Here is a 21,965-nt window from a genome sequence, read left to right on the forward strand (position 1 = left end):
CACTTGTTTAACAAAGCACACCCTGCACAGCCCAAAATCCGTTAAAACTTGAGTCACCACAGCACATGTCTCTTGCAAGGACAAGGTTGGGGGTACGGTCACAGATTAACAGCATCTCAAATACAGAACAAAATGGAGTCTCTTATGTCTACTTCTTTCTATATAGACACAGTAACAGTCTGATCTCTCTTTCTTTTCCCCTCATTTCCCCCTTTTCTTTTCAACAAAACCACCATTGTCATCATGGCTCGTTCTCCATGGTCGCTGTCTCTTTGGAACTATTGGGTATACCTGCAGACTAACAGCAGACAGAATAGACACACAAGGATTAATATGAAATTTACAATAGTCATACTTCAGATGGTTTTAACCGAAGTGACAGAGTTAAGATTTGCAAGGCCATCAGCACCTGCAGTTGCCTCAGTTTCTGGTACCAACACAGAGATCATATACTTCACAAAGTAATAACAAGTGAAGGCAGGATGAGATCACTGACCACAGGATGGTGTTAAAATTAAACTTAAAATTGCATTGTCATTGATAACATCTTATCAGGAAACAGGGTTTGAGAGCAGTCAACTTGTCTGACCAAACTTTATTAGGCGGGAATTTTCTCATCCTAATAAGCCTGGGAGCGCTACAGGAGACTGGGGCTTATTTCATCCCTTCGGCTTCGACCTTAAAAGACAGCACGCCTTGAGGGACTCATTTATAGGCCTACCCTCAGAGCGCATTCTCTTTCTCAGGGATGTTCCTTGCTGAAAAAAAGAATTCAACATTATTTTTCCTATTTGCTTTTAACAAGAGGAGAAATATGGCTCTGTTCTGTCCGGCTCACTGGCGGCCAGTTCAAGGTTACCTCCCTTGTTCTCTGAATATCGCTGTTATCCTGTTCTTTTTTCAAGATGCCCGGATTTCATATTGTTCAAACTCAAATGCTCTACAAACGATTTGTGCAGTTAACACAATCATCACAGGGTCCTGAGGTGACATACATCTTCCTCAGCTTACAAAGAAGATGATGGGATTAAGAGATTAAAGACAGACATAGGAAATTATAAAAGCATTAATTTGGGGAACTAATAAGTGTCCTTGAAATCTTCATGTTTTATGTTTTTCTGCCGTGGCTTCAACCGGTCCCTTCGTTCAGGGTCCCTGACTTCCTGCACGTCTTTTCTTCTGGTATCACCACCTTGTTCATCTTGTGAGTCAGTGGTGCTCGATTGTGGTGTTTCCGTCTCCATGGAGGCACTTTTCTTTCCATCTCTGATGGGTTCGTTGTAGAACTTCAAATGTTTAGTGGGTATCCAAACAGGAAGCTGATTTTCTCCTGGTGAAACACAAGCAAAACCTCTTCCCCAGGTTATCACCTTCCCTATTTCCCATGTCTTATTTTTGTTGTCTTTCCACCAAATCAGTTTTCTTTCATTGGGCTGTTCTTTTTGCCAGTAAGATGTTGTTCAGCAGAAGTAGTAGTCTGATTTCTGTAAATGTTTAAAAAATTTAAAGTATAGAGTGCTAGATTAAGCTGCATCTGAGGAGTGGTACACTCCTTACTGTCTCCCCCTTCTTTTTGTTTAATTAGCTGAGTTTTGAGTATTCTATTAGTTCTTTCAACATGGCCTGTCCTTGGGAATTAGAAGGAATTCCTGTTGTATGTGTAATTTTCCACTGATTTAAGAATTTTTGGAAAGCTTTACTACAATATCCTGGTCCATTGTCAGTTTTAATTTTTTTTGGGAACTCCCATTACAGCAAAACAAGATAATGAATGTTTTTTTTAACATGGGAAGTACTTTCTCCTGTCTGGCAGGTTGCCCATATGAAATGTGAATAAGTATCAACTGTTACATGAACATATGATAATTTTCCAAATGAAGGTACATGTGTAACATCCATTTGCCATAATGCGTTAGGACACAGACCTCTGGGATTAACTCCTGCCTCTTGAGTGGGCAAGTGTAGTACTTGACACCGGGTGCAGTGTTGTACAATATCTTTTGCCTTTTTCCATGTGACATCAAAGTTGTTTTTTAACCCTGCTGCATTTACGTGAGTCAAAGCATGAAGTTCTTGTGCTTTTATGAATGCAGAGGATACCAGTAAGTCAGCTTGTTCATTTGCTTTAGTTAAAGGTCCTCCTAAATTAGTGTATGCTTGAATATGAGTAATATAAAATGGGAAATTCCTTTTTCTTACAGTTTGTTGTAATAAATTGAATAGCTGGTTTAACTGATCATCCATGCTGTATTTAATTAGAGCTGTCTCAACATCCCTTGTAGCCTGTACTACATATACAGAATCTGATACAATATTAACAGGTTGATTAAAATCTTGTAACACTGTAATGACTACAACCAACTCTGCCCTTTGAGCCGATTGATACTGAGTTTTGAGCAGCATCTTGAAGCCTTGCTACAAAATCAGGGTAAGGCTCTTTAGAGCCTTGTCTTATTGTATTGAAGGAGGGGCAGGCGGTTTCTGGGTCTTGGATTTTCTCCCAGGCCCTAAGGCGGATAGCCCTAATTTGCTCAATGGCCTCATTTGTCATTATTACTTGTTGACTAGCAGTGCTCCAATTTTGACCTGTTCCTAATACTTGATCTACATCTATGTTAATTGGAGAATTGGCAGTCCTATTTCTTCGGACCTGTTCTTGTGCCCCGTCAATCCACCAAGTCTTAAATTGTAAAAATTGAGAGGGTGAGAGTGATGATTTTGCCAGAATCTCCCAATCATAAGGAATGAGTCTATGTCCATGAGCAGTGGAATCTAATAATGTTCTCACGTAAGGAGAGTGGGGTCCATACTGTTTTACTCCCTCTTTCATTTCTTTTAGCATGTTTATAGAAAAGGACTCATATCTGGCTTCAGCTACGAGAGGCTCACACTCTTGGGTCCCTGCTCCAGGTGGTCTTGATTCTAATATTACTGGGAATTGCCACGCTTCAATAGCTCCTTGTTTTCTTGCCTCATCAATAATTTTATGTAATGCACTACCCTGTCCACTAGGGTGGTGCTGTAGGATTAAGTCTCATGGTGGGCGGCTGAGGCTATAGCGCCCTGCCCTGTGGCGCTGGAAACATTCCTGGCTGTCCATACGGATTTTCTGGGGGCAGCCGATACTGAAGTTCGGCTGGCGGCCAGTATTGATAGGCTACTGGTGGCTGGGTCTTTCTACCGGCTGATATTGTGGACACTGTATTTGGATTGGCATTGCCATGGCACAGACTCTTATCTTTTTCTATTTGATCTTCTTTTGGAGTTTGTACTTGTTTAACCTGCTTTTGAGGTTGTAAAGTTACAGGCATCTGAGCTGCTGTAAGAGGAGTTGGCCATTGTGGTTTAGACTCTGATGGCTCTGCTAATTCTGGACCTTTTTCTTCTAACTTTAACATTTCAGGCTATATCACCTCCTGTAATTGATTATCGTCAACATTTTGCATTGACCGAGCCGTTACCGGCTCTGCTACACACTTATAATGTGAACTTTCTGTTCTTTTCTGGGATTCTATCCCTGCCTCTTTTTGACAATCTACTGCACAGCTTTCAGGGACATAAGAAACTGAAACGCTATCTTCTTCTGTTTGAAACGGTTCTAAAGCTACTTTAATAATGACCTAATCATTCCATACTGTAAGTGGGATGATTTTACCTTCCCTCCTTGCTTGTTTTAATTCTTTGCCAATTTTTTCCCAGTCTTTTAGATCTAAAGTTCCCTGTTCCGGAAACCATGGGCAAAACTGTTCTATTGTTTGGAATAGCGTATTAGATTTTTGGTAGAGACTTTAATTCCCCCTCTTTTTAAGAGAATTTTAATAAAGCTGCGATAAGAGGCATATTTACTTTTAGTTTGCACCATTGTTAACCCTAGGTTCTTCTGAGTGCACAAGCTTACTGCAAGGCTGACTGTTAACGTACTCGGGAGTCTCTCGTCGACTTGTCCTCAATGACCACGCTCAAGCGTACCTTCACCTTAGAGAAAAGCACCCACTTTGGGCACCAGATGAAGGGGTGGCCTGCCCCTCCACACCTGTGGGCGTTTCTTGTTAGGTGGAATGAGAGACTTGAGAAAAGAAATGAGACAAAGTGACAAAGTATAGAGAAAGAAAAAGTGGGCCCAGAGGACCGGCGCTCAGCATACAGAGGACCCATGCCGGCACCAGTCTCTGAGTTCCCTCAGTATTTATTGAATCACTACAGCACATGTCTCTTGCAAGGACAAGGTTGGGGATTAACAGCAAGGACAAGGGTCACAGATTAACAGCATCTCAAATACAGAACAAAATGGAGTCTCATGTCTACTTCTTTCTATACAGACACAGTAACAGTCTGATCTCTCTTTCTTTTCCCCACACTATACCATTTTCTGAGTGTTGTTTTTTGTTTTTTGTTGGCCTAGGTGTTATATGAACTTCCCACCAACACACAGTGGTGCTTCGATATTCAGTGGTGTCCCCGAAATCCTGCTGTCTTATCAGCTGCTTCGTTTGATGGGCGTATCAGTGTTTATTCTATCATGGGAGGAAGCACCGACGGTTTAAGACAGAAACAAGTTGACAAGGTAATAGGAAGTGTTAAAGTTTTCTATTATAATGCCTGAAAAAAGTACATGTTGTGTAATATTTTGAAATGACTTCACTAATTAACAGTGCTGGTTAATTGGACAATTGTGATTTAAAAATTTTTTGGATATGACTGGAAAAAAATGAAAGTTTGTGTATGGTCAGATTCTCATGTTATTAATCTTTTTTAGCTTTCATCATCTTTTGGGAATCTTGATCCCTTTGGCACAGGACAGCCCCTTCCTCCATTACAAATTCCACAGCAGACTGCTCAGCATAGTATAGTGCTGCCTCTGAAGAAGCCGCCCAAGTGGATTCGAAGGCCTGTTGGTGCTTCTTTTTCAGTAGGTGGATTTTGTTTTTATGGTCCATAGTCACAAAGGACTTTTTATACCAAAGTGTTATTATAGGATCCCTCTGATGGAAGAAGTCGGGGTTTAAGTTGAGATTTGAGATGTATTTGTGGGTATTTCATCATTCAAAATGGTTTCTGAACCATTTTTTCAGGTTCTGAAAAACTGGAACCTACTCTTTTTTTTCCCTTTTTTAAAAATCATGGTAAAATATACATAAAATTTATCATTGTATCCATTTTCAAATGTACAGTTCAATGCCATTAAGTACATTTACATTGTTGTTGTGTAGCCAATACTCTTATGTTCCTCCCCCCCGCTTTTTTTAAAATTTTTTTTATTTGAGACAGAGCCTTGCTCTGTTGCCCAGGGTGGAGTGCAGTGGTGCAATCTCGGCTCACTGCAACCTCTGCCTCCTGGGTTCAAGCAATTCTCCTGCCTCAGCCTCCTGAGTAGCTGGATTACAGGTGCATGCCACCACACCTGGCTAATTTTTGTATTTTTAGTAGAGATGCGGTTTTACCATGTTGACTGGGGCTGGTCTCGAACTCCTGACCTCAGGTGATCCACCCGCCTTGGCCTCCCAAAGTGCTGGGATTACAGGCATGAGTCACTGCACCAGGCCCTCCTCCCTTTTTTTTTTTTTTTGAGACGGAGTCTAGCTCTGTCGCCCGGGCTGGAATGCAGTGGCTGGATCTCAGCTCACTGCAAGCTCCGCTTCCCGGGTTCACGCCATTCTCCTGCCTCAGCCTTCTGAGTAGCTGGGACTACAGGCGCCCGCCACCTCGCCTGGCTAGTTTTTTGTATTTTTTAGTAGAGACGGGGTTTCACCGTGTTAGCCAGGATGGTCTCGATCTCCTGACCTCGTGATCCACCCGCCTCGGCCTCCCAAAGTGCTGGGATTACAGGCTTGAGCCACCGCGCCCAACCCCTCCCTTTTTTTTAAATATGTCTCCCTTCTCTCTCTCTCTCTCTCTGTCTCTCTAGCTCTTTACCTCGCTCCCTCCCTCCCTTCTTTTTTTCTTTTCTTTTCTCTTCTCTTTTCTTCTCTTTTCTTTTCTTTTCACAGGGAGTGTCCTCCCTCCTCTTCATCCTTTTAGCTTTCTTTTTTAATTGTCAGCCTTTTTTATTGTAAAAAATGCGTAATATAAAATTTACTATCTTAACCATTTTAAATATACACTACAACGATTTTTAAATATATACTACGGTAGTGTTAACTATATACACGTTGTTGTGCAACAGATCTCTAGAACTTTTTCATCTTGCAAAACTGAAACTCTGTGCCCTTGAACAACAGCTCCCCATTTCCTCTTTCCCTTGAATCCCTGGTAACCACATTCTACTTTGTTGCTAGGAGTTTTACTACTTTAAATTACTCATATAAATGGAATCATGCAGTACTTGTCTTTTTGTGGCTGGCTTATTTTACTTAGCTTAATGTCCTCAAGGTTTATTTGTGTTGTAGCATGACAGAATTTACTTCTTTTTACAGGCCAAATAATATTGCATTGTATATATATACCACATTTTTTTTTATCCTTTCATTTGATGGTTATTTTGGTTGCTTCCATCTTTTGGCTATTGTGAATAAATGCTGTGGTGAACATGGGTTTGTAATTATCATTTTGGGATCCTGTTTTCAGTTTTTTGGGATATATACCCAGAAGTGGAATTGCTAGATCATACGATGGTTCTATTTTTAAGTTTTTGAAGAACCTCCATACCGTTTTATAGCAGCTTTGCCATTTTACATTCTCACTAATAGTGCACAAGGATTCTAGTTTCTCCACATCCTCTCTAGCACTTTTTGTTTGTTTGTTTGTTTGTTTCTTCCTTTTACATTGCTGATGCTTTGCCTAATTCTTTCACGCCAGACTTCTAATAGCTTGATTGCGTATTTGTTGCTTGTCTTTTTCCTCTCTAATCTTTACTACATATTCCAAGATTAATCTTCCTAAAATAGACCTTCGAATATGTTTTCTGTCACTCATAAGTCTGTTCTTTGGATCTACTTAATCTTCTCATCATCCTATCTGGTCTTCTGTATCTGGGTGGATCACTTGAGGTTTGGAGTTCAAGACCATCCTGGCCAACATGGGGAAACCCTGTCTACTAAAAATACAAAAATTAGCCAGGCATGTGGCCGGCACCTGTAATCCCAGCTACTCAGGAGGCTGAGGCAGGAAAATCACTTGAACCCAGGAGGCAGAGGTTGTAGTGTTTGCACTCCAGCCTGGGTGACTAAGAGTGAAACTCCGTCTCAAAAAAAAAAAAAAAAAAAAGTACATTTCATCTAGAACAGAAATTGAAGTGATGTGGCGCATGAGAGGTGGTATCAACTAATTTCATCCAGATTATCTGTTTAGGCCACTTTATAAGCACTTTTCTTGGCCATATCCTCGGGTTAACACTGAGTTTGTTCATTCTCTCTTTTATAGTTTGGAGGCAAACTGGTTACATTTGAGAATGTTAGAATGCCTTCTCATCAGGGAGCTGAGCAGCAGCAGCAGCAGCACCATGTGTTCATTAGTCAGGTTGTAACAGAAAAGGAGTTCCTCAGCCGATCAGACCAACTTCAGCAGGCTGTGCAGTCACAAGGATTTATCAATTATTGCCAAAAAAAAATTGATGCCTCTCAGACTGAATTTGAGAAAAATGTGTGGTCCTTTTTGAAGGTAAAGTTGCTATTTAAGGCTGTATTATTTCATTATCTGCAAATGTAACTGTTCCATTATATTCTAAATCTGTCTTCCTTTAAAGAATTGAAGAAGTGATTTCAGCAATTCATCATGAAATTAAGAAGCCTTATAAAGAGCATACAACCTGTGTCCAGAGTTTTTCCTTCTCTACTTTGAAAAGTGTAATACGAAATACATTTTTAATAAGAAAACAAAAATAGATCTGTTTAGAGGAGAGAGACATAGTCAGCATACCTATTTTGAAGATTAGTACATAGAGTTTACTATGATGAAAACATAGAATATTTAATATCTATATTAGATCTAGTTAAGGAAAATGGAAAAAGAGGAAGAGGAATAGAGGAGAGAGGTTGGAGGCATTTTTCTTTTTACTTTAAGAGGAGTTAGAATAGAATAACAAATAGAATTTCCTTGTTGGTCATTTTGCCTGCACTGGAATGTCTGTTTCTTTATACAGTACTGATTTTTCAAGTAAAGCAGTCTTGAATACGGTAGGTTAAAGTCTAAAATTAAAGAATTTATATTTTGTAATAATTTTGGGAAAGAATTTTAGGACATAGAATATTCCACATAGTTTGAGTTTTGTATCAATTTAACCTTTGAACATAAGTTTGTATTTAAAAAAATTACTGTTCAAAAGTAAACTTTATTCAACCAGGGCAATTAATTACTAGTATATTTACTATTAAAAAATAACTTTTAAAAAAAAATGATTCTGGGCACATGTTCTCAGGACCTCCTGAGGCTGGGTCTTCAAATAAAAAACCAAAAAACCCACTATTCTTTAGATTCTTTCTAACAATGAATCTTTAGAATGTAGACTTCAGATAATTTTAATAATTCTCTTGGAATTTGATTCATTCTTATAAAAATTTGGCCTTTAAATGTAGGTCTTTCTTTTAAGAATATGTCTTTTTTTTAAAAGGTGAACTTTGAGGATGATTCTCGTGGAAAATACCTTGAACTTCTAGGATACAGGAAAGAAGATCTAGGAAAGAAGGTAAACTTCCGGGAAAGTTAGATGGCATGCTGTTTATGAATCATACTTTAAAAAAGTAAAGTTCGACACAGATTATCTTAAATCACCCAGTAAACATTTAATACTAATTTGTGTTTGGTTGCCAGCATTTTTTATTTTTTCTTTTTTTATTCTCCATTATTACCCACAGTGGTTGCCAGAGTTTTGAATACATACTTGTATTAGCCTTTCATCATTCTTTGGAAATGACTAGAGTTTTCTATAACATTGCAGGTTGTTGCACGTGTGATAGAGGTATACTGTGCACTGTAAGTGCATATTGAAGTTTAGTGCTCTTTTGATGTCAGGCAGAACTAAGATCACATCACAACCCCACTCGTTAGTGGCTGTGTCTTTGCTCACTCCTTTAGAGTTTTATATTTAACTTTATTAGTAGTCTAAACTTCTTGAGGCTGTAACTTTTTTAGGCTTGTAAGAGATTAATATATGAAAGTTATACTTCCATGCCTGATGGCAGAAAATGAGGAAATAGAATGATTGTCAGATTATTTCTAATCACTTCCGTGTGAAAGAAGCTAGAACCATGGAGAACCAGTTATAGCTTTTATTGTTTTTTTAAACATACTATTCCTATAAGAACTTTTGTGGATTTTCGCCAATGAGAAGCAAGAGGTGAACATTTGCTGGATGCTCTGAAATAGAATTCCATGTAGTAGGTGAGCTGTTATTTTTATTTCAGATTGCTTTGGCCTTGAACAAAGTGGATGGAGCCGATGTGGTAAGAAGGCCTTTAAAAATAGCTACCTTCTAAAACTTTGGCTAGGTCATAACAAAGAAGGAAGTATCATTTAAGAAATTTTTGTTTTATGGTTCATGGTATAAAAATAAATGCTTATTCTAGATATTTTAATAAGTTAATAATTCTCATTTTTAAAATAGCGTGAGCTTAGCAGGTGGAGCATTCCTTTCTCTTGACATACATATTTGAATTTTGTAAAGGAGGAAAAACAGAATTAATGACTACTCAAATACTTAAGATAAAGTTTTTTGTTGTTGTTGTTGTTGTTTTGTTTGTTTTTTTGCCGGGGAAAAAATAAATTGGTAGGAAAGAATGAGAAAGTGGGCTGGGTGCAGTGGCTCACGCCTGTAATCCCAGCACTTTGGGAGGCTGAGGAGGGCAGATCATGAGGTCAGGAGATTGAGACCAGCCTGACCAACATGGTGAAATCCTGTCTTTACTAAAAATACAAAAATTAGCCAGGCGTTGTGGCACATGCCTGTATTCCCAGCTACTTGGGAGGCTGAGGCAGAGAATTGCTTGAACCGGGAGGCGGAGGTTGCAGTGAGCCGGGATCGTGCCACTGAACTCCAGCCTGGGTGACAGAGTGAGACTGTCTAAAAAAAAAAAAAAAAAAAAATGGGAAAGTGTTAGTAGTAATAGTTCTTTGCTTTTCCTCTAATGGTGATTCTCAAATAAATTTACTCACTGTTGCTTCTTATGATTAAACTAGCTCTGAATGTTGTTGGTTGGGTCTTTTGTCTTCCTGGTTCACTAACAGCCTTTTAATGCTACATTTTTCACCTTCCCCTATAATTGTTTTGTGTACCAAAGGCTCTTAAAGACTCTGACCAAGTAGCACAGAGTGATGGGGAGGAGAGCCCTGCTGCTGAAGAGCAGCTCTTGGGAGAGGTACTTGTTTTTTTTTTTTTCATATTATATTGGACAAATTTGTGATATTTGTATATCTCACATTAAAATAGGAAAAATTTTCTTGACTACTTGTGACAAAATTAAGTTGAAATAAATTGTTTTCTTTGAGATGTTTAGGATAGGAATCTATTTACCTATACTGACAGAAGTATCATCTCCAGACTCTTGTTCTGCAACCTTGTTTCTGGATTATATGGTTTAAAACTAACAGTTGATGTAAGATTAGCATAATTTGGTCAGATGACTATCAGGATGTCAAACTGAAAAGAGATTTTATTCAGAAATCCTCATTGCGTTGCATGTAAAGTTAATGTTTTTTCTTGGCCTATAATTTTGGGCCGACTATCAGTGGCATAGGCCTCTGAATTAGTACTGAACATGGAGTTGAAGTAAAGGATATTTCACTAAACTTATTGTCATGATTTTCAATAAATGTGTCCTTAGTTGATAATTTTTGTAAATAATTAAGAAGAGTCCTTGAACACAGAGTTACATCATTAATTTTTCCTTTTAATTTTCTGGGTGTTTTTTTTAACCACTAATGAACAAATCTGTAATTTACTTTTCTTGCTTTCTAATTTTATATCATCTTGGAAAATTAATCAACAAGTTCTTCTCATCTCATCTTTGGCTTTTTCATTGTTCTTTGCAATGTCTTGACTATGCAATGTTTTGTATAATTTTTTACTATGTTATAAAAATAATTCAGTAAATTTAGTCTATTACAAGATGATTGCAAAAATCATTCTCCTTAGAAGTGGATCTCCTAGAGTTTAATTAACAAGGGAATAAAGGATGTGGATAAAATCTTAACTAAAAATTTGAACTAGGCCAGGCACGATGTTTGCTCATGCCTGTAATCCCAGCACTTTGGGAGGCCAAGGTGGGAGGATCACTTGAGACTAGGAATTCAAGACTAGCCTGAACAACATAGTGAGACCCCATCTCTAAAAAAACAAAAACATTAAAAATTAACCCAGTAGGATGGCACATGCCTGTAGTCCTACCTATTTGGGAGGCTGAGGTAGGATCACTTGAGCCCAAGAGTTCATGGTTGGAGTGAGCTATGATCACACCATTGCATTCCAGCCTGGGTGACAGAGCAAGACCTTGTCTGATTTAAAAAAGAAAAGAACTAATTTTGAGAATATTTAAACAGAATTGTAAGATACATAGAGAAATGTATTTTCATTTATGTACGACTAGACTATGTATTATCAAATAGAGGGTCATTTGGGAATGCACTCATGAATAATAGGTAAGGAAAATATGCATTTAATGAAATAGTAGTCATCAATGTGTACTTTTGGTTCTTTGAAAAAATGTGTTTAAGGAGATAAAGTCTTCCCCTTTGTCTTGATGAGCTATTTGTTTCATAGTAGCTTACACATTGAAGGCACTCATTACCTAATAAATTGTGCATTTTTTTGACCTTATATCTAGTTCAGAAGTCCATAAATAAGGATAAATCATTCCTAGAAAGCGAATTGGAGAAATAGTGAGTTAAAGAAAAGTGTCCGGGCGCAGTGGCTCGTGCCTGTAATCCCAGCACTTTGGGAGGCCAGGGCAGGTGGATCACGACTTCAAGAGATTGAGACCATCCTAGCTAACACGGTGAAACCCCATCTCTACTGAAAATACAAAAAATTTACCAGGCGTGGTGGTGGGTCCCTGTAGTTCCAGCTACTCGGGAGGCTGAGGCAGGACAATGTTGTGAACCCGGGAGGGAGGTGGAGCTTGCAGTGAGCTGAGAATGCACCACTGCCCTCCAGCCTGGGCGACAGAGTGAGACTCTGTCTCAAAAAAAAAAAAAAAAAGGTATTTTTATGCAAGTTTGTTAGTGAATGTAATTAGATCAGTGTGTCTGATTTATTCCTTAATGTGAATAACTTAAATTCTTAATTTCTTTGAGTTTTTAAATTCCAAATGCTTCTCTTTAGTTGGGGAAAGGGAATTAGGGTTGTAGATATTCTCCTGTAATAGTCAACATTGGTAATTAAGTGTATTTGCAGATGGTGCAGTGCTGTACTCTGCATTAAAATTACCCAGTTCTAAAGTGCCACTGACCTTGAATACTAGATATTTACATTCAGATGCATAGATAACATAGCACGGAAGATAGATATTTCATCTCATGTAAGAAAGCTATGTTTTTCTTTAAAAATTTATCTCTAATCTCTGATATATTTTGTCTTATTTTGAATTTTTATGCATGGGAGAGAAAGTGTTTAAAATTATTTGCCTGCAGAATGCTTCCATTATATGTTTTCTAAAGAAAGCATTGAGTTTATTTTTAATCAGTCTTGCAGGTAGTCTCAGAAATTATAACAGAACTGTGTTTATTTTTACCAGACTAGCCCACTGTTCCAGGTATGACTAATTTGAGTGAACACAAAATGTATACTTGAATTTAAGTGTATTAATAAATAATATACTTATATTGCTTTTATGTTGTGGATACCAAGTGATTTTTTATTCATTTTTTTTTTATGATTCAGTTAAAACAAAAACACCTTATAATCAAATGTAGTGGACAGGAATTCTTAGATGTGTAAAAGTGGGTTTGTTTTAAAATTTAAAAATAGTGTAATTTAAAAATATATTTTCCAGCCTGGCATGGTGGCTCACGCCTGTAATTCCAGCACTTTGGGAGGCCAAGGAGGGCAGATCACGAGTTCAGGAGATTGAGAGCATCCTGGCTAACATGGTGAAACCCTGTCTCTACTAAAAATACAAAAATTAGCCGGGCATGGTGGCAGGCACCTATAGTCCCAGCTACTCAGGAGGCTGAGGCAGGAAAATGGCGTGAACCCAGGAGGCAGAGTTTGCAGTGAGCCGAGATCGCGCCACTGTGCTCCAGCCTGGGAGACAGAGCAAGACTCCCTCTCAAAAAATAAAATTAAATAAATAAAAATAAAAATATATTTTCCATATTTTGAGCCACTCATAGTTACCTAAGAAAACAAAGATTCTGGCCGGGCGTGGTGGCTCAAGCCTGTAATCCCAGCACTTTGGGAGGCCGAGACGGGCGGATCACAAGGTCAGGAGATCGAGACCATCCTGGCTAACACGGTGAAACCCCGTCTCTACTAAAAAATACAAAAAACTAGCCGGGCGAGGTGGCGGGCGTCTGTAGTCCCAGCTACTCGGGAGGCTGAGGCAGGAGAATGGCGTGAACCTGGGAGGCGGAGCTTGCAGTGAGCTGAGATCCGGCCACTGCACTCCAGCCCGGGCGACAGAGTGAGACTCCGTCTCAAAAAAAAAAAAAAAAAAAAAAAAAAAAAACAAAGATTCTTCGGCTTCATTACTGAGATACCATTCATTAATATGTACACGTTAGTTTGTTTAATAGTGTTCTTTTTTTTTTTTTTTTTTTTTTTTTTGAGACGGAGTCTTGCTCTGTCGCCAGGCTGGTGTGCAGTGGCACGATCTCAGCTCACTGCAACCTCCACCTCCTGGGTTCAAGTGATTGTCCTGCCTCAGCCTCCCGAGTAACTGGGGCTACAGCCAGTTAATTTTTGTATTTTTAGTAGAGATGGGGTTTCACCATGTTGGCCAGGATGGTCTCGATCTCCTGACCTCGTGATCTGCCCTCCTCGGCCTCCCAAAGTGCTGGGATTACAGGCATGAGCCGCTGCTCCTGGTCAATTTTTTTTTATTTTAGTAGAGATGGGGTTTCACCATGTTGGCCAGGATGGTCTTGATCTCGGGACCTTGTGATCCGCCTGCCTCAGCCTCCCAAAATGCTGGGATTACAAGCACGCACCACCATGCCTGGCTAGTTTTGTATTTTTAGTAGATATGGGGTTTCGCCATGTTGGGCATGGCTGGTCCCGAGCTTCTGACCTCGAGTGACCTGCCCGCCTTGGCCTCCTGAAGTACTGAGATTACAGATGTGAGCCACTGTGCCCAGCCTGTTTAACCAGTATTCTTCATGACCTTGGATTTTATTTATGATTATATAATGGGAGGTAATATTTAGGGAAGTCATAGATCTTAGTGTAAATTTGGATCTGAGAACTTTTCTGGAATAACTTGGTATGTCATCTAGTCTGTAGATGAAGAATCATGTGTAAACTTTTTTTGTCAGTAAATCATTCCACAGTTTTATTCTGGCTAAATTGTTGCTTTTTTCATCTCTTTAGCATATTAAAGAGGAAAAAGAAGAATCTGAATTTCTACCCTCATCTGGAGGGACATTTAATATCTCCATCAGTGGGGGTAAGTACTTGTTGGTTTTGATTTCTAATTTTTTTTAACCATTGGAAAACAAATAGTTCCTGCATTTAAGTTAAAATGCTTCAAGTCAGGTGCCATGGTGCATGCCTATAGTCCCAGCTACTTGGGAAGTTGAGGCAGGAGGATCACTTGGGCCCAGGAGTTTGAGGCTATCCTGGACAATATACTGAAACGCTATCTCAAAAAAAAAAATAAGTTTTGTCACAGGTGGTAGAGTGTGAGAAAGAACTCACTTTTCCTTTAGTACAGTATATGTAATCAGTGCCTTGGGAAGGCTGGTGTGTTCAGACACCTAAGGTGATCTTTGATAATCCAGTTAAAGCAGTCTGGAAAATGTATTATTTTATATTTATCTCAGCATATTTCTATAGATCTTTTCCATAAATACCAATAGCTTGTGTTAGAAATTAATCCACTAAGACCAGGCGCGGTGGCTCAAGCCTGTAATCCCAGCACTTTGGGAGGCTGAGATGGGTGGATCATGAGGTCAGGAGATCGAGACTATCCTGGCGAACACGGTGAAACCCCGTCTCTACTAAAAAATACAAAAAACTAGCCGGGTGAGGTGGCGGGCGCCTGTAGTCCCAGCTACTCGGGAGGCTGAGGCAGGAGAATGGCGTGAACCTGGGAGGCGGAGCTTGCAGTGAGCTGAGATCCGGCCACTGCACTCCAGCCTGGGCAACAGAGCGAGACTCCATCTCAAAAAAAGTAAAAAATAAAAAATAAAAAGAAATTAATCCACTAGTAATCAGAAATTAGTGTTGTGGTCTCCATTCATGTATGTATACAAAAATTATAGATGTAGTACTTTGTTTTTGGTTTTGGTAATAAAAACTCTATTTAACTTGGATGTATTATTTTCTTGTTGCAGACATTGATGGTTTAATTACTCAGGCTTTGCTAACAGGCAATTTTGAGAGTGCTGTTGACCTTTGTTTACATGATAACCGCATGGCCGATGCCATCATATTGGCCATAGCAGGTGGACAAGAACTCTTGGCTCGAACCCAGAAGAAATACTTCGCAAAATCCCAAAGCAAAATTACCAGAGTATGTTATTTTAAAAATAAGCAATAACGTATTTATCTTTCTAATTATAAAAACAATACACTGTTATTATAGATAACTGAAATGCAGAAAACAGTAAAGAATTTAAAAAACTCATTAATTCCTTGACCTGGAAATAGTTGTTGACAGTTTGGCATGATTATTCTAGTTTTGTTGTTTTGTTATATATTTTTAATTTTAAAGACGGTGTCTTGCCCTGTCACCCAGGCTAGAGTCCAGTGGTGTGATCTTGACTCACTGCAACCTCCACCTCCCAGGTTCAAGCAATTCTCCTGCCTCAGCCTCCCAAGTAGCTGGGATTACAGGCGCCTGCCACCGTGCCTAGATAATTTTTGTACTTTCAGTAGAGATGGGGTTTCACCATGTTGGTCAGGCTGGTTTCGGACTCCTGACCTCAGGTGGTCTGCCCTCGTTGGCCTCCCAAAGTGCTGGGATTACAGGCGTAAGCCACTGTGCCTGGCCTTATTAAAATTTTTAATTGTGGCCGGGCACGGTGACTCATGCCTGTAATCCCAGCACTTTGGGAGGCCGAGGCGGGCAGATGATGAGGTCAGGAGTTCGAGACCAGTCTGGCCAACATGGTGAAACCCTGTCTCTACTAAAAATACAAAAAATTAGCTGGGCGTGGTGGCGGGCGCCTGTAATCCAAGCTGCTAGGGAGGCTGAGGCAGGAGAATCGCTTGAACCTGGGAGACAGAGGTTTCAGTGAGCCGAGATCACGCCATTGCACTCCAGCCTGGGCAACAGTGCAAGACTCTGTCTCAAAAAAGAAAAAAAATTTTTTTAAATTACTCTATAGTATTTCATGGTAAGAAGATGTAATGTTTCCCTTATTTTGTTATGTTTAGGTAGTTTCCAGTATTTTCCAAATAGAAATAAACACCTTTGTTTATATAATGATAAACACCTTTGTTGTGCCTAAAGACTTGTACAAATTTCTGATTATTTAAATTGAACTGTAGTCATAGAAGAGGAATTTCTGGCACAGAGGGTCTAAATTTTTTTTTTTAACTTTTATGTTAAGTTCAGAGGTACATGTGCAGGTTTGTTGTATCTAACGAACTTATGAGTAAACTTGTGTCATGGGGGTTTGTTGTACAGATTATTTCATCACCCAGGTGTTAAGCCTAGGACCCATTAATTATTTTTTCTGATTCTGTCTCTCCTCCCACCCTCCAATAGGCCCCAGTGTGTGTTGTTCCTCTCCATGTGTTCACATGTTCTCATCATGTAGCTCTTACTTATAAGTGAGAACATGCAGTATTTGGTTTTCTGTTCCTGTGTTGGTTTGCTAAGAATAATGGCCTCCGGCTCCATCCATGTGCCTGCAAAGGACATGATCTCATTGTTTTTTGTGGCTGCTTGATGTTATTTCTACATCATAAAAAAAGTAATTTTTATGGAAATTAGTTTTCATAAAAGTTGTACTGGCCGGACGCGATGGCTCACGCCTGTAATCCCAGCACTGTGGGAGGCGGAGGCAGGCGAATCACGAGGTCAGGAGATCAAGACCATCCTGGCAAACACGGTGAAACCCCGTCTCTACTAAAAATACAAAAAATTAGCCGGGCGTGGTGGCGGGCACCTGTAGTCCCAGCTACTCGGGAGGCTGAGGCAGGAGAATGGCGTGAACCCGGGAGGCGGAGCTTGCAGTGAGCCGAGATCGCACCACTGGACTCCAGCCTGGGCCACAGAGCCAGACTGCCGTCTCAAAAAAAAAAAGTTGTACCAGTATTGAGTCCCATCAGCCTCATCTCATGTCACTCTCTCCTCTGTTATCTTTTAGCCACAGTGGCTACATTGTAGTTCCTCCCTCACTCATTACATGTTCCTTTCTCACTGGAACTTTGCATCTGTCTTTCCCTTGGCCTAGAAGGCTTTTTCCTTCTTGATGAAGTTAATTCCTCCTTGTTCTTCAGATCACGTTTCAAACGTCTACATGCTTGGGCAGTTTTTCCTGATCCATCTGACCAGGTCACACCTTTCTATTAAAGGTTCTGATAGCATATTACATTTTTCCTTCTCAGCACTTTATGAAATATGTTGTCAGTTGTTTTTGTTGTTGCTGTTGTTTCTTGAGGAACAATAATACCGTTATTATGTCATTTGATTCAAAAATATACTTCATTTTGCTGCTGGATTTGGCATGAAATAGTTGACACGATTAATTAGAATTAATTTTTATTGCTATGTTAAAGACTTTTAGTTCTTCCTTTGTTTTCCTTTCTCAAGCTCATCACTGCAGTGGTAATGAAGAACTGGAAAGAGATTGTTGAGTCTTGTGATCTTAAAAATTGGAGAGAGGCTTTAGCTGCTGTGTTGACTTACGCGAAGCCAGATGAATTTGCAGCCCTTTGTGGTAAGAGATGTGCTTTATATTTAACTGCATTTACATATGTGGCAGGGTATATTGTAAATAAACTTAAATAACAAATTTTATTAGAAACTTTTTTAAATCTGTGAATCACAAAAAAGAAAAAGTAGTTCTCATTTCAGTGCCTTTCTCAGATCTTTTAAATACATCTTCATACCTACTTTTTTTTTTTTATCTTTTAGTGATTTTGGTTTCAGACAGACTAGAGTTGGAATCTTGCCTCAGCTACTTAGTAGCTGTATGATCTATGCAAAATTACTTTCTAAGCTTCATTGTATTCATCTGTAAAACAGACCATAAGTAGCTCTCACTTAATGTTAGCTATGATAAAATTAATAATGATAATGTTAGAATACAAATTACCATTATAGGCCATAACTAAACTGGTGGCTGAGGAATAAATATTTGCAAGAAAAGCTTAAGGCTACTAGTGTAAAAACAAATAGCCTTTTGCTACCTTGAAAGAATTATAAGAATATAAAAATTACAAGGTACTAACTGTTTTTGTTGGAGACGGAGTTTTGCTCTTGTTGTCCAGGCTGGAGTGCAATGGAGTGATCTTGGCTCACTGCAGCCTCCACCCCCTGGGTTCAAATGATTCTCCTGCCTCAACCTCCCGAGTAGCTGGGATTATAGGCACGCACCACTGTGCCTGGCTAATTTTGCATTTTTCGTAGAGACAGGGTTTCACCATGTTGGCCAGGTTGGTCTTGAACTCCTGACCTCTGCTGATCTGCCTGCCTCAGCCTCCCAAAGTGCTGAAATTACAGATGTGAGCCACCACGCCCAGCCATAACTGCATTTTTATAAGTAATTTATACTAGACTTAGCTACCATTGATAAATCTATTCCAAATATGCCTCTAGGGTTTTTTTTGTTCAAATAGTGTTACCATTTATTGTTTTTCTAATTTAATAAAAATTAGTTGTACAGTTAGATAATAGTTTTGTAAAATCATTTATTATATACAATTTTTCACTCTCATTCATTTAACAAATGAATATTTACTGAGCATTTAGAGTGATTTTGTTTCTCTATGCTATTCATTGGTTATGAAGCATAATCCATGCCTCTGAAAATATTATTTAACTGCTCACAACCTCATATACAGATTACCTTGGGTATAATCTTGTTTTATTTTCCTCTTACTTATAGATCTTTTGGGAACCAGGCTTGAAAATGAAGGAGATAGCCTCCTGCAGACTCAAGCATGTCTCTGCTATATTTGTGCAGGGAATGTAGAGAAATTAGTTGCATGTTGGACTAAAGCTCAAGATGGAAGCCACCCTTTGTCTCTTCAGGTAGTATCTTTGAAACAAAAGACACTTCCTTTTTAGTGTTGGCTTTCACCCTACTTATCATCAAGTTGTAATCTATAAGTTCATTTCTTCTGTACATTCAAGAACTTCTTTTGCTGGATAATTACATGCATTTATTGCTATCTTTAAAGAAGCAAAGTTTGAGATGATAGGATAGGGAAATGGGTTTGCAGCTGTTGTAAAATCATGGTTGTGATTTGGGAGTTTATTGGGGGAACTAGGTGGCAGGAGGATTGAAAACAGCTCTCAGGTTTACCTCTTTTTCTGTGTGCTCCTCTGTCTGCTTCCAGTAGCTCTGTCTGCCATGAGCAAAGAAAGAAGCAATGTGGGTAAAGGAATAGGAGGCATCCCCAATACCAATAGAGAATCTTTATGGGTAAGGGAAAATGAAAGTGAGAGGTAAATGGAATCCCATGTAACAGAGGTCCCCAACCCCTAGACCATAAACCAGTACCAGTCTGTGGCCTCTTAGGAACCTGGACTCACAGCAAGAGGTGAGTGGTGGGTGAGCGAGCATTATTGCCTGAGCTCTGCATCCTTTCACATCAGTGGTGGCATTAGATTCTCATGGGAGCACGAACCCTGATGTGGTCTGTGCATGCGAGTGATCTAGGTTGTATCCTCCTTATCAGAATCTAATACCTCATGGAATAGGCCAGGTGGAACAGTTTTATCCCAAAACCATCCCTCCTGCTGGCCTGTGGAAAGATTGTCTTCCACAAAACTGGTCCCTGGTGCCAAATAGGTTGGGGACCACTGCCATGTGACACCAATACACAAGCAATAGAGGAAGTAGAAAATGTGGGGACTATTCTCAGGCACTAACTATATATTAGATATTTTTTTCTAAGCATTTAAAGAGTCTTATGATACTTTTACCATATAATATTTCTCTGTCTGGAAAGAGTTTTTCTCAGTAGAGTCATTGCTTTAAAGATCACTCTATTGAAACAAAAAGGATAGGAAATCAAGGTTTTTCTTTTAAGAGCTTCTGAGAAAAAAGCACTTGTTTTACCCTTTTGAATCTAAGCAGTTAGGAAAGGCAGAAAGGTCGGATATCCTTATGCTTTCTACCAGAAGCATAGCTCCCCATTGTGGGAAGATTTGATGTTGAAGGGCACACGAGAACTTTGAGTTAAAATAGTAAATTCCTTTGGAAATCACGTGCCTCTGTCTACGGGTCACCTCATAGTAGTACTATTTTTCTAGGATAGATGGTGTGATGTTACATTAGTCCATTTTCATGCTGCGATAAAGAAATACCCAAGACTGGGTAATTTATAAAGAAAAAGAGGTTTAATGAACTCACAGTTCGACATGTTTGGGGAGGCCTCACAATCATGGCACAAGGTGAAGGAAGAGCAAAGGCATGTCTTACATGGTGGCAGACAAGAGAGCATGTGCAGGGGAACTGCCCTTTATAAAGCCATCAGATCACTATCAAGAGAACAGCACTGGAAAAACCTGACCCATGATTCAATTACCTCCCAGTGGGTTTCTCCCATGACACATGGGGATTATGGGAGCTAGAATTCAAGATGAGATTTGGGTGGGGACACAGCCAAACCATATCAGATATTTTCACTCACAGTTCCTCCCATACAGGCTCGAACACACTTTCTACCTTTAGACACCTGCCTATCATTTTCACTTTGAGTATTTGCCTGTTTTAGCTCACTAAACAAGTATCTGGTAGCTTAAGGATATTTAGGAAAAGGCGCTAACCTTCCTATCCTACCCTATCCATAAGTAAGAGGCCTTCCTCCAGGCCGGGCGCGGTGGCTCAAGCCTGTAATCCCAGCACTTTGGGAGGCCGAGACGGGCGGATCACGAGGTCAGGAGATCGAGACCATCCTGGCTAACACAGTGAAACCTCGTCTCTACTAAAAATACAAAAAAACTAGCCAGGCGAGGTGGCGGGCGCCTGTAGTCCCAGCTACTCGGGAGGCTGAGGCAGGAGAATGGCGTGAACCCGAGAGGCAGAGCTTGCAGTGAGCTGAGATCCGGCCACTGTACTCCAGCCCGGGCGACAGAGCCAGACTCCGTCTCAAAAAAAAAAAAAAAAAAAAAAAAAAAAAAAGAGGCCTTCCTCCTTACTAGTTTTTCACTTGCTTAAATAGTGGCTGTACTTTCCTAAGAGGGATGATAACAGGTACTATACTTTTAGTGGGTTTTAAAAATCTTAGTAACTCTTGATCTTTTCCTCTTATACGTGGTCTTGATATTTCTGTTTTGTTACTCATTTTTTTCATTTAGGATCTGATTGAGAAAGTTGTCATCCTGAGAAAAGCTGTGCAACTCACTCAAGCCATGGACACTAGTACTGTAGGAGTTCTCTTGGCTGCGAAGATGAGCCAGTATGCCAATTTGTTGGCAGCTCAGGGCAGTATTGCTGCAGCCTTGGCTTTTCTTCCTGACAACACCAACCAGGTAATTAGAATTGACCATTTTTGTAATGTTTGAGTAAGGTGAATCCACTAGATACCACTTAGCATTAGACATAAACATACTAGTAGGTGGAATGTTTTGGAGCATTTGAATTTCTGTAACCTGACTGCAGGTAAATGTTATTGACAATTCTTCAGGGCTCATTTTAGGTATATCTAAGCTGTGTTAGAGAGATAGGATAATCTTGCAGTGCGATAGATTCCTTCG

The 21,965-nt window shown here is 39.6% G+C and overlaps 1 protein-coding gene across 18 annotated transcripts in view; it reads left to right on the forward strand.

Moving 5' to 3' along the window:
* The window catches only part of SEC31A (SEC31 homolog A, COPII coat complex component), a 76,053-nt gene that overhangs the window by 25,014 nt on the left and 29,074 nt on the right, over positions 1-21,965 (forward strand). For 10 of the 18 annotated variants that reach the window (XM_010358937.2, XM_010358941.2, XM_010358932.2 and 7 more), the window contains 11 exons: positions 4,403-4,564; positions 4,757-4,909; positions 7,360-7,596; positions 8,546-8,620; positions 9,339-9,377; positions 10,212-10,289; positions 14,456-14,531; positions 15,421-15,599; positions 17,850-17,976; positions 19,147-19,292; positions 21,567-21,740. In XM_010358937.2, the coding sequence (XP_010357239.2) occupies positions 4,403-4,564; positions 4,757-4,909; positions 7,360-7,596; positions 8,546-8,620; positions 9,339-9,377; positions 10,212-10,289; positions 14,456-14,531; positions 15,421-15,599; positions 17,850-17,976; positions 19,147-19,292; positions 21,567-21,740 (1,446 nt within the window). The remainder of the gene's footprint in view (positions 1-4,402; positions 4,565-4,756; positions 4,910-7,359; positions 7,597-8,545; positions 8,621-9,338; positions 9,378-10,211; positions 10,290-14,455; positions 14,532-15,420; positions 15,600-17,849; positions 17,977-19,146; positions 19,293-21,566; positions 21,741-21,965) is intronic. The other 8 variants (XM_010358939.2, XM_010358940.2, XM_010358942.2 and 5 more) reach the window with 3 other exon arrangements.

This window comes from Rhinopithecus roxellana, chromosome 2 (assembly GCF_007565055.1).
Source record: "Rhinopithecus roxellana isolate Shanxi Qingling chromosome 2, ASM756505v1, whole genome shotgun sequence".
Taxonomy (NCBI): Eukaryota; Metazoa; Chordata; class Mammalia; order Primates; family Cercopithecidae; genus Rhinopithecus; species Rhinopithecus roxellana.